The sequence below is a fragment of the Chrysochloris asiatica genome, unplaced genomic scaffold (genome assembly GCF_000296735.1).
Source record: "Chrysochloris asiatica unplaced genomic scaffold, ChrAsi1.0 scaffold00028, whole genome shotgun sequence".
In the NCBI taxonomy this organism is placed as follows: Eukaryota; Metazoa; Chordata; class Mammalia; order Afrosoricida; family Chrysochloridae; genus Chrysochloris; species Chrysochloris asiatica.
This window is the reverse complement of record NW_006408546.1, coordinates 1,179,732-1,193,368: the sequence shown is the minus strand read 5'-3', so window position 1 is coordinate 1,193,368 and position 13,637 is coordinate 1,179,732. Positions and strand designations below refer to the sequence as shown.

Here is a 13,637-nt window from a genome sequence, read left to right as displayed (position 1 = left end):
CATATATATATAGGCAAGCAGAATATCTTCAGTCATAGAGTTATCAATTTTTGCTTGTCTGTCTTTTCTGTGTTCCTGTCCTGAAGTTCCATGCCATTCCTTGCATCCTTGTAGTAAAGCCTACCTAACTAGCTTGGGCTGGCTTGAGGACAACTTTATTCCATGAAACAGCAGAAGCCTGTCCACAATGGCTTCCTTCTCTCTTTGTCCATCCCACAATGCTGCCAGACAGGACTTGTCTCTTAGTCTTCATGTCCATCCACACCAGGAATGGCCTTGTCCACCTCAACTCTTGACATGTCTACACCACAGCTTCTCTTCAAACCCTCCCCAGTGCACCCAGTTGAAGAGCCTCTCCACTCTTCTGAAGGCCCTCTGCCTTCCACGGATGCACCTTCTTTAGATGCACTGCCCCTGGGCACACCCCTCACTACTCCTGAGCTTACTGTTCCCTTGCATGTGGCCTTTTGCAGGGACTTATGAAGCACAGATTGGAAACTGTGAGCCGTTACTCTGAAAACTTTGAAGGGCTTTTCAAACATAGAAGCACTTTCCTAAGAAGCTCCTAAGAACATAGAGTCATTTGAAGATGAACATGCAGATTCCTCATTCTTCACCGTTTTTTTCTTTACAATCCTCTGGGAACTTGGAAACAGAACATTCCAAAGTGCCTCTCCTTGCTGTACCAGTCACATAAGGCAGGCTTCAGACATACCTGGCTGGCTGAGCCTTTGTCCCGAAGGAATTCAGGTGGGCTCACTGTCTTGTACCACTTTGTCTCTCGAGCATTCATCACTAGAACTCGGAAAATTCATTCTAAGTCTGTCCATAACTCTGCATTTTAAATGTTCCGTGGTCCATAATAAATAATTCACATAAAGAACTGGTTGGATGGAGCACAGCAGGATACAAAGAGGGAAAAACAAAACTCAGTAACCCACATTTAATTCAACCAGCAAAAACATGAAGCGAAGTCATTAGGACACACTGGAAGGAACAGCATCATCATCGTTACGCAACCCCCCTCTACCCTAAGTGAAACACCGTGATGGAGAGGGGTTATAAATTATGGCATCTTCAGTTAATTTTATATGACATAGATACAAATGACTTTATTTCTCCTAATTGTGAGAAATAATGAGATCTCGTCTCCCTCCTTTTATATCAGTCCTCTATCCAAAGGTTCTGCTAATTTGAAACATGTGGTAGAAAAATACTGGGGTATTGTTCTAAAGGAAAAAAAAAACCACATACACACAAACCCACAATTCTAATATGCAGAGAAGAATATGAGCTTATTCTGCATGATAGTACAGTGACAAAATGAGTTAATTAGCATCCCATCCTAAGATGGATCTGCTTGTCAGAAGAACAGGAGCCATTATTTCACACAAAATAATGACCCAGATAAACAGTAATGACCGCAAACCTGAACAGCTGGTGACACAGCTTCATCTTGGCCTAAGTGAACGGCAATTAACAAGTGTCACTGCTGTATACATAAATGGGGATCACATAATTCAATACATATTTGCAATGAAAAACACACTGGCTTTTTGTATATTCTTTCGCAGGAAGTTCCCGAGGTCTTCTACCTGTGCACTGACAGGGAGATTTGCACATGTGGACTCTGAAGAGGGATCTTTTGTTTCCTCTGCTATTTACAACCTGGTGGTGTTTCTCCCACAAAGCACATCCAACAGAAAAGGGAGCAGAAGGAAGAGCATCCAGTCCCACACTTTTGTCCCCCTTCTACTAGTTGTCACTAAAGCCACATCCAATGTCGACAGTGAGCAATGCTGTATCCTTCTAAGCTCAGCACACACCCGCTCAGGGTGCAGGGATGAATGGCAGGGCAGTGGTCACACGCCTCTATACTTCACCAGGCATGAAGTTTTTCTTTCACTCTGTTGGCCCTGACCATCAACTACCTCTTTAATTTAGAAGAAGAAACCCCATGGTCCCAGTGAGAGAGTTGTCTATTCTGTCCAAAACTTACAGAGTTTTCACTTGAAAACAATAGAAGATTTGGCACAAGCAAAGTAGTAAGATGGGCTTTACAGTATATGGTGTCCAAAATGTTAAAAACAGAATTCTAAAACAAATATAAAACGGTCAGGCGGCAATGATTTATTCAACTACTGAACAAAGCCATCCACTATAGATGTGTCCACAGATACACATGTAATCAGTTGGGGGAAAAAAAAAAAAAAAGAATGCTGGGATTAAGAGTAAATGTCTGCACAACATACTGGGCAAGTCACATGATGATTTGGTTTCAATGAGACAACAACCCTAAATCACACATTTTTTAATGGAACAAATTTCACAGTGTGGACAGTGTCTCATGGCCTCGTATTTTTCACTCAATAATACTTCATATATTCCAAAACGTCTGAGTCTTAATCACACAACTATTTTTTAAAACAATTGTTTAGAAAAACAGTTTACCCAGCTCACAGGGCAAACCCCACTTCTAGGATGCTCTGCCATAAGCTGGTAAGTTTTTCATTCACAGCAATGCAGGAAAGATGACAGTTTTTACACAGATGTCTACATGAGTTGGAAAAACACCCATGTTCTTAGACTTATGGCAAAAAAGTACAAATATGAACAAAACTGAATCATTCCCCATTTCTTAAATAATGATCTGAGTTCTACTGGAATAGAAAGTATCTCAGTCATCCCAGTAAGAGATAGTCTAATTCTTAATCTATAGGGCTTGTCCTCCACATATAGGTGTGGAAATTCCCAAGGTGTTGTAGAGGCTGAAAACACTAAATGTTGAAGGGAGGGAAACAAGAAGGAATCATGCATCCTTTAAAGGGACAATCTAATAATTTCGCTCTTCCGCAAAACCCCTCTCACTGGCTTCCCATTGCTTTTACAGCCTCCCTCTGGCCTCATTTTATAGCCTTGACTTTTCCCTTTGCACTCCAGCCCCTCTGACCTTCTTTTGATTTCACACACTTCCTCCTGCCTCAGGTCTCTGTTTGGAAGGCTCCCTAACTTGACTTAGCACAGCCCCATCACCCAATAACTCCTCATCTGATCGTGGTTCAGGCCCCACCTTCCCGACCAATGAACCTCAAACACCGGAGGCTGTGTGTTGCTTTGACGTCGAACAGGTTTAAATGGAGCTTCAAGGCTAAAACAGACTAAGAAGAAAGACCTGGTGATCTGCATCTGAAAATCAGACAACAAAAACTTTATGGACTATGGTGGTCTGATCACTAACCAGTCACGGGGATGTTGCAGGACACAGAACTGCTTTGTTCCATGTGTGTGTGGTTATCTAGAGTCAGGGGCCGACTCAACAGCACTGAACAGCAACATTATCCTCCTATCACTAAAGGTCCACGTGCTGTGGCATCTATCCACCCCTCTGCTTGCTTACAGTGCTCCTTTAATATCCTGTAAGAGACTGATTCAATACTACCTCATTAACATAACAGAACAACTCATTCCCAAGTGAGATTATAACCGAAGGCATAGAGGTTAGGATTTATAGCACATATTTTTTGAGGGCGGGTGGCCTACACATTTTAATCCAGACACCTTCTCTGATCCTAGACCACGCTACACCCACGCGCTTCCCTCCTTGTAGTATTAATCACAATTATTCAAGGATCTGCTGTCCCGACACAGTGCTTAAATGCTCAGCTGGTAACTGAAGGGTCGGCAGTTTGAATCCATGAGCGGCTCCTGAAAGATGGAACAATCTGCTTCTGTAAAGATTTGCAGCTTAGGATACCCCATGGGACAGTTCTACTCTGTCCTATAGGATCTCTATGAATAGTAACTAACTCAACAGCAGTGATTTCTTTATTTGACCTTCTAACCACGAGGACTTGAGAGTGAAACATGGCTAGCTTGTTCTCTATTGTATCCCAGCACTTTGTACTATTTCGGGTCCAAAACTGCCAGTCAACAATATTTATTAATGAATTCACTAACTGACTGATTGGATCTCAAACAAATCACCATCATGCTTACAGGATGGGAAATTGTTGATTACTTTGTTGGACAGGGTAAAGGAGAATAAGAAAAACAATAAGTAATAAACTTAGCCCCAGTTTGAGGCATGGACATTCCTTCTGCAATAAACGTCATCATATTGAAACTCAAGTAGATCCTAAAATAGGCTCAAGACCTCATGACATGAAGCAAACTTCAAAATCTGACAGATTTTAGGGAAGAAAATTAATTTCCTACAAACGACATAATTTGCCCTGGTACAATTTCATGCCAACAGCCACCGGACTCTAGCATGTTCCCGCACTAGGAAAGGAAGGGAACAACCAAACCCTGAAGGATGATGAATAAGTGGAGACTGGGGGCTCACACCACCTGAGGGTTTGGGAGGAGTCCCAGCAGTGGGCTCTCAGGCCTGGCAGCTGGAGTTGTGGACGCCACTGCAGGTCTAGAAAACAGGGTAGCTGTCAGACTGAGAGGGAGGGGTGAACCATCTTGTCTCAGAGTCAGTTCCAGCCTGAGACACACGTGGGAGGAGCTGCTCTTCTGAGAGCGCCCAAAGATCCAGGTGAGGGAGGCACTGGCTCCAAGTGGCCTCTGGAGGTGACACATCTGCCCTGAGCCAACTCCCCTTCCCCCCTGCTCACTGGGTGATGTGCTGTGAGCCTGGCCAGTGTCTGCTGACAGCTATGCTTACCTTCTTGATGAACTCTGGGATGATTTTCTGGTCTGTCAAGTAGTCTAAGGAGGAACAGCAATCTAATTCCAAGATGTAGCCTTCATTGTGGAGGTCAGTTTTCTGAGATCTGAAGAGAGAGACAGAGACAAAAAGAAAATACACAAAGACTGTTTTACCAAATATATTCAAAAAAGAATGTTGTTGTTGTGTGCCATGGAGTTGGTTCTAACTCATAGAGACTCTGTACAGGGTTTCTGAGGCTCTAAATCTTTATGGGAGCAGAAAGCCTCATCTTTCTCCTGTGGAACAGCTGGTAGTTTCAAACTGCTGACTCTGAGGTTAGCACCCCAATTCATAACCCTAAATTTGTCCTGAAAGGTAATTACCAAAAAGGCACAGCTACAAAATAAGATTATCTTTGGTAGACAACTGAAACTCACTATCATGGAAAGACCTACAAGATATCATCTACTAAAAGTCATCATTACAGAACGTTGAGGTTAGTCCAATATGGTATATATGTTAAGTAGCACACACTCATACACACACACTCCAAAACTTTGTATTTCTCATTGGTTTATATCTGCCAGGGAATAGAACAAGAAGTAGTTGGCCATACACCAAACCAGTTACCCGTAGGGAGTCAGCAGGGTGTTCATAGGAATTAGGAATGTGTCAGAGAGGTCAAAAGTGACTTCAGCCATGTATCTAATTTTTTGATTTTTTAATGATGAGAATATGTTGTTATGTCACTTGGAAAATTAAATTAATTATGAAAAGACTTTGCCTTCAGAGGGCAATCTGTTAAATGTGTATCAAAATAAAAGATGCATTAAAGAAACACTACAAGACCACTAGAAATTCTGAGAAATCAAGAAGGGATATGAAGGGCTGTTTCAGGCAAACCCCTGTGGTCTTTTGGTCAAGGCCAAGCCTTGCAGCCCACACTTGACGTCCTCCCACACACTTTGGGAACTGCTTCCCTCTCTCCCACATATATGAATGGAGGAGGAAGGTTCAAATCTGCGTCCACTCTAGAACTAGCAGCAACCAGTCACCAGGAGGAAACTACACCTCTTCACAGCCATTCCTTTGAGGGACTCCTATAAGACACTAATCAGTCTGGGAAACTCCTGTGAGCCACATGGTCAGAAATCGAAGGTGATTCCTTGGTGGAGTCAGGCATAGGGAAGCAGGAAGTAGGACTGCAGGTAAGGGTCAATAGCATGTGCTTTCTTCTCGACAATTGGCTGTGTGGGGCGGGAGTCTTTGTTGGAGGGTGGTTGCTGTTATTAAGTGCCGTCGAGTCGGTTCTGACCCATAGCGAACCTGTATAGGGTTTCAGAGGCTGTAAATCTTTATGGGAGCAGAAAGCCTCATCTTTCTCCCGCGGAGTGGCTGATAGTTTCAAACTGCTGACCTTAAGGTTCGCAGCCTGATTCATAACCACTACTCTACCAGAGCTCCATATACAACCACATATGCAGCTACTCTCCACTAGCTGAGGAAAGAGGAAGCTGATAAGACTGCTCTACCAAAGATACACATGTGCATGTATATTATTTTTTAATGATGACATATAAATTATCTAGCCTTATCACACACTGGAACAATAAACAACATCCATATAAATGGAGAAAATATTGAAGCTATCAAAGACTTCATTTTGCTCAGATCAACCACCAACACTCAGGAAAGCAGCAGCCAAGAAATCTAATGACGTATTGCATTAGGCAAATCTGCTACACAAGACCTCTTCTAAGTGTTCAAGAACAAAGATGACAGTTTGAGGAACAAGGTGCACCTGACCCAAGTCATGGTATTTACAATAACCTCACATGCATGTGCAATTTGAACAATGAATAAGGAAGACCATAGAAGAATTGACACATTTGAGTTATGGTGTTGAAGGAGAATATTAAAAGTACCATGGACTGCCAAAAGAACAAACATATCTGTGTGAAGGGAGAACAGCCAGAATGCTCCTTGGAAGCCAGGATGGTCAGACTTTGTCTCTCATACTTCGGACATATTATCAGGAGGGACCTGTCCCTGGAGAAGGATATCATGCTTCCTAAAGTGTAGGGTCAGAGGAAAAGAGGAAGACCCCCCAGCAAGATGGATTGGCACAGTGGCAGTATCAATGGGCTCAGGCAACAATTGTGAGGCTGGTGCAGAACTGGGTAGTGTTTTGTTCTGTTGTGCATAGGGTACTAAGTCGATGGCACCTAACAACAGCAACAACATCCCACACTTAGAGTCCTGGTGTTGCATTGTGGGATAAACACTGCACTGCTTCTCCCAAGGTCGACGGTTCAAACCCCCCAGCTCCTCCTAGGAAGCCCTATACATGATTACTATGTGTTGGAACTGTCTCAAAGGCACTTAACAACAACGACAGCATCACAGATTTGACTAAATTTGTGAAACATTGGTTCTTCCTGAAGCTTGTCCAAGCAGATCTTATTATCAATAGAGGAAGCTCCTTAAAGAATTTACCTAATTTGCAAACTAATGATGTGATTTTAAGTTATTAAAATCAAGCCACTATTTAACCAAAATATATATTACTATTTAAAGGTGTTGTTGCCAGAATTAACAAAGGTGTTTACTGAATATGAGAAGAAAGATGAGGCTTTCTGTTCCCATAAAGATTTACAGCCTCAGAAACCCTATATAGTCATTTCCGACTCATAGCGACCCTGTACAGAATTTCAGAGGCCGTAAATTCTTTACGTGAGCAGAAAGCCTCATCTTTCTCCCGCAGAACAGCTGGTAGTTTCAAACTGCTGACCTTGAGGTTCGCAGCCTGATTCGTAACCACTATGCTACCAGAGCACTTTTATATAGAGAGTTGCTATGAATTGGAATTGGCTTGATGGTACACAGCCACCACCACTACTGGAAGAAAGATGAGGCCTTCTTTCTGCTCCCGTAATGATTTTAAGCCTCGGAAACCAGGAACAGTATCGCTGTGAGTTGGAACTGACTTGAAGAGCACATCATTACCACTACCCAATATATAAATATCGGAGTCCTTGCCTGGCACTGTAGGAGAAGCACTGGACTCCTCACCACAAGGTCATTTGTTCAAACCCACCAGCAACTCCTCAGAAACGCTTACAGAGTCTCTATGAGTCAGAACCCACTCAACAGCACTTTACAACAACCAAAGAGGACACCTGGCAACCCAACAAAGGCGCTTTCGCACTGAATTCTTGAGACCCATATGAGTATATCTCACCAAATAAAGTTTCTGAATGCATATTTGCTATAATAATTTTAAATAAATGTCTAAGGTTCTTACAAATCACCAAAAAGATTTAGACTACCATTAACCATAAGAATATGATTTACAAGAAATTCAAACATGAAAAAAATTAAAGTGGGTTTGTATTTCTCTACGTATGTAACTGTGATTGAATAAACAAACTTGGACAGCTAACTTTGATTGGATTTTCCCTTTCAAGAGTCCCAAGCACTCAGCTGTGACCTGGGAGGTCAGTGGTTCGAACCCACCAGCCCCACCTTAGGAGAAAGATGTACAGTCCACTTCCTTAAAGATCACAGCCTTGGACACCCTATGGGGCAGGTGACTGTCTTATACAGTCACTATGCATTGGAGTCAACTCAACGACAACAGGGTTTTGATTTAGCGTATCCTTTCAGGCATAGGGTACTGTACAAATGCTTTTGAAATGTAAAAGAATAAACCAATTCCAAATGGGCCGTACTGGAACAAACCAATTACAAACCTTAGTCTCCTTACTTCAATACTAAAGACTAGACTCAAGATCTCTTTCCCCCGACCCCCCAAATCAAGGGCTTATTAAGAATTCAGACTTTTGAAAGAAAAGACTTGGTCTAGACATCCTGTCCTATGTACCCGTGTGGGGTCTCAAACACTAAGATGCAAAATCCCAGATGCTCTGTCACATAGAGACTAAGGTCACAGGGTTATTTATAACTCTACCTATTGAAATTTTGGAGTCCTGGTGTGATGCTGTAGAATCAACATTAGACTGCTAACCACAAGGTTAGTGGTTCAAACCCACCAGCCATTCCTTGGAAACCCTATACAGGGTTGCTTTGAGGCAGAATTCACCTGATGGTACTTAACAACATTGAGATTTTTAACAATTAGGTTGAAAAAATAATACTCATTTTAAACAAGTGAACATTGCATCCATTCAGCAAGATGCCCATAAAGTGCATGGAGGGAAGATATATCTGCCTTTAAGTAGCTCACAGCCCAGATTCATGAGCAACAGTCTTTAGAACAGGATATGATAACTATCTTCTTTGGTTCTGGAACCAGACGTTCTCTAAGAAGAAAGACAGCTCTGGCTGTTTTAAAGGATCAAATAATTTACCTGGCTACATATGAACTGAAAGGAACACAAAGGGTCAACAAAAATAGGTAGTATTACAAATTTTCTAGATGAATTATGAAAAATCACATCTCAAGCCACAGTCTCTTGGAAAAGCAAATCTAATGCCTGTTGTTGCTGTTAAGTACTGTCAAGTTGGTTCGGATTTATAGTGACTCTGTAAAGGGTTTCCAAGGAGCGGCTTTGAACTGCGTAATGTCTACTTGGGGAATACATGAGTATGGCCACAATATGAAATGATGGATGATAGCACTGAAGGACAGGTGAAGTACAGAGGATGTGAAAAGGTCATCAGCACTCTCTAGGGATGGATGCCGGAGCCCTGGAGTCCAAATTCAGTGAGGGGAGTGGTAGACCAATGGAAGACATGTCCCAGAGAAACCTCCACCCTAACACTGAAAATGGCATAAAATCCAGTAACAAGTAGACCCATAGGGTGATGAGAAGGAGTTTCAATACTGGCTGAGTGGTAGTCACGGTGAACACACCCTAGGGTAACCCCCGATGAGTTCTAGCTCATGGAGTTCACACTTGTTTTGTGATCCCTCCCCTTGAGCACAAACGGTAGCTGTACTTACTTCTCATCAGGAGAATGTGGCAAAAACAGATGGGATGTCACCCCCCACAATGACCTTATATAAAGGAGCTACAAACTCCTCTAGCTGGCTGCCATGTTGTGAGAGATCTCTGGAGAGGACCATGTGGCAAGTAATTGGGGACGGCCTTCCAGCAGCATCTGACTGACAGAAAACATAAGAAGAGGGACATGAATTCTGTTAACCACCTGAGGAAACGTGAAAGTGGATCTGTTCTCAGTCAAGCCTCTGATGAGACCGCTGCCCTGGCCAAGAGCTATTTTGAGGCAGAGAAACCCAGATCAGCTACAGAAACTGGATAATAAATATTTTAGACAAATCACCACCATCATAACTGTTTTAGACGTTATGATGGTGGTGACTTGTTATACAATATAGAAAACTAACACAGTAACTAAGGAAGAAGACATGACAACTTCATGCTCAGAACAGGCTTGTCGTGGGTGGCCAGGCCTACTTTCAGGCCCAAGAAAACCATCAGTCACCTGAGAGCAAGCCTATGTCAGGTGATGAGTATTCCCTGTCCCTGAGAACAAGAACCACCCTGAGAGACAGAGGTGGACATCCTCTAGAAGTGGTCTCAGGTCTCTGAAGGACCACAGCACAAAAGGAGGGAGATTCTGTAACATGTCCCTTCACAGGCAATCAGATTTCTAAGCAAGAACTAAACCAAAACTCTTGGCTGAGCAAGTATTTGCTACCCTTTCTGTGGGCCATAAGGCCATGTCCTGTGTCATCTATAAAAAGTCTTTAAAAACCCACCAAACTTCCCCTGGACTGAAGCCCAGATGTTCCCACTCCTGGAAAAGTTCGAGAGATTTGGGTTTAAGCAACTAAAAACAAGAGGGACATATAATGCATTTCTGGATATGCAGGATGACTTCGAGCAAAAGCTCCCAGAGTACGTGATCTGGAAATGAACACCAAAGACATTCCATTTAAATAAAGGCTCTTGGAGAATAGCATTGCTAAGAAAGAAATAATGTTTTCCCATCACCTTCCACCCCCACCCCATAAATACAATAGATTTATTGGTTAAAGGGTACAAGTTCTAAAGTTAACTAGAGGTGGGACGTTTATAAACTCTGTGCCTTTTGGCAATTTACGTATACTTTCCATGCCTCAAGTTCCTTTCACTGTTAAGTGGGAATATCACTCGTCACTATAACAGCAGAATGGAAAGCTCTTTAGGACAGTGCCTAGTTTCAGGTTTAAGCTCAGCAAATATTAGCTGCTCTATTTTCGAGGGCAAAGGCCCTAAAATGGGATCCTGCAAAGAGGCCCATGTGTTTGGAGCTCAGCGAACAAAGGGGAGACAAAAGGAACATGGTTAGACGGACTCTGGGAGCTAGGTAATGATGTAGGGCTTCACAGGCCACAGTGACGACAGAGAACTTTTGTAAAAATGAGAAGGTGTTGAGCAAAGGGGTAACATGATCTGATTCACTTTAAAAGGGACCTTTTGGCAGAGCTATGGGGGCTCAAACTGGGGTAGTGAGAGTGGAGTTGTGAGAAGTGCTGGATTCTGGATATATTCTGAAGCTAGAACTTTCAACGTTTCAGACTGTGTCATGCGTAAGAAAAAAGCCACTAAGGATGAATTTCTGTGTTGGTGGCACAATGGTTCAATGCGCAGCAGTGGTTCAAACCCACCAAAGACCTGCTCTCGTAAGCCTCAGGAATCCTGTGGGGGCAGTCTACTTTGTCACATGGAGTCACTCTGACTCATAATTGACTTGATGGCACCCAACAATTGGCAGGAGGGCAGAAGTGGGCACAAGTGAAGCAGGGGAGGTTGTGGGTATAATGGGGAAGATCAATAATTAAACTTTGGATGTGCTGAATTTCAAATATCTAGTAGACCTTCAAGTAGAGGTGTCAGATAGACAGTCGAAGATATATCTGAATATAAACTTCAGTAGATGAATCCTGATAATGCAGTGGATGAATCAATGAGTTGTTAACAAAAAGGTCAGTGGTTCAAATTCGCTCTGTGGGAAAAATTTGAGGTAGTCTGCTCCTATAAAGACTGGTGCCGCCGAGTCGGTTCTGACACATAGCGTGTATAGGATTTCTAAGAAGCAGCTGGCAAGTTTGAACCATCGACCTTGCAGTTCAAACTGACTTAGCAGTCCAGCACATTAACCCACAGCTCTACAACAAGACTCCACTATAAAGACTTGCTGTTGTTGTTGCTAAGTGCTGTTGAGTAGGTTCCAACCCGTAGTCTGTATAGAGTTTCCGAGGAGCAGCTAGTGAGCTTGAACCGCTGACCTTGCAGCTCAAACTGACTTTGCAATGCAGCATATTAACCGCACAGCGCCACACCAAGACTCGGCCTTGAAAAACCTATGCAGCAGGTCTACTCTACCCTGTAAGGTTATTATCAGTAGGATCGACTCATTGGCAGTGGGTTCACTTTTAGACTTCAGGACATTCAAATTGGGAGCCAGCAGGTTATAAAGATGGTTAATAAGTCTGAGTTCCTGGCCGAGCAAACGGTCAAGCGATTGACTACGACCTGAAAGGTTGGTGGTTCAAACCCACCCAAAGGTGTCACTAAAAGACCTGGCCATCTGTTTTTGAAAGGTCACAGCCATGAAAACACTATGCTGACACCCATGTGGTGATCATGAGTCAGACGTAATAACAGCAGGTTTTGTTTTTTCGGTTATTAAAACTCTGAGACTAGGTGCGGTTTCCTGGGTTTTAAGAAGAATCAGAGAGGTAGGACTTTGTGACACTCCACTATGAACATCACCACTTGATTGTCAGTTTGTCATACTGTGCTGGCTTGCATGCTGCTGTGATTCTGGAAACTATACCACCTGTATTTTAAATACCAGCAGGGTCACCCAGCTGAGCTTTCAGACGAAGACAGACTAGGAAGAAGGAAAGACAGACTACTTCTGAGTATTTAGTTATTGAAAACCTTATGAATATCAGTGGAACACTGTTAAATTGCACCAGAATGTTGTCAGATATACTGCAAGATGAGTCTCACAGGTTGGAAGGCTCTTAAAATAAGACTGTGGAAGAGCTGCCTCTTCAAAGTACAGCTGATCATGATAAAGCAAATGGAGTAAAGCTTTTGGGACCATCATTTACTCATGTGGCACAAACTCAAAATTAAGAGAACTCACTGTAAATATCCATTAATAATCAGAACATGGAACATACGAAGTATGAATCTAGGAAAATTGGAAATTCTCAAAAATGAAATGGAACACATAAACATCAATATCCTAGGCATTAGTGAGCTGACATGGATGGTTTTGGCTACTTGGAATCTGATAATCACATGGTCTACTCTACCAAGAATGACAAATTGAAGGGGAATGTGTCAAGTTCATCATCGAAAAGAACATTTCAAGTTCTGTCTTGAAGTACAATGCAGCCTATGATAGGATAATACCCATACACCTAACAAGGAAGTCTTGGTGTGGCATTGTGGGATAATACACTGGACCCCAAGGTCAGTTTGAACCACAAGGTGGGCGGTTCAAGCTCACCAGCTGCTCCTCGGAAACCCACACAGGGCCGCTCTGGCTGAGAAATGAGTTGACAGCACTTAACAACAATACAAGGAAGACCAGTTAGTACAACTATTATTAAAAGTTATTCATCGACTTATACATGGCATTGTAGAGTTGAGGGAGCGTCTACTTCCAGTCATTCCAAGGAGATTTCAAGGGAAATGAATAAAATGATACTGCTTAGCAGGGATGCAAAGTCCTGAAAATCAAGAGTGAATAAGGTAGAGTGACCTGCCTCCCGCTGAACCGAGCAGCGTCCCTCAGCCCTGCAGGGCGTGCGCCGGCAAACAGCTCACCTCACGCTCAACTGAACCGCGGAGCGTGGGGGCAGGCAGCCCACCTCCTGCCACGAGCACCCACTGGGGAACCCCATTTGGGTCTCCCCTTTATTTTTATTGTTATTGTTATTTTTTATCTTAGAAGGTTCAGCAGGAGCCCCGACGTGGCCCTGAGGGCTGGG

The 13,637-nt window shown here is 43.0% G+C and overlaps 1 protein-coding gene across 1 annotated transcript in view; it reads right to left on the bottom strand.

Annotated features, from left to right (window-relative positions):
* RFTN1 (raftlin, lipid raft linker 1) overlaps nt 1-13,637 on the bottom strand; it is a 307,136-nt gene that overhangs the window by 133,666 nt on the left and 159,833 nt on the right. The window contains exon 5 of the mRNA XM_006846631.1: nt 4,673-4,781. Within this exon, the coding sequence (XP_006846694.1) occupies nt 4,673-4,781 (109 nt within the window). The remainder of the gene's footprint in view (nt 1-4,672; nt 4,782-13,637) is intronic.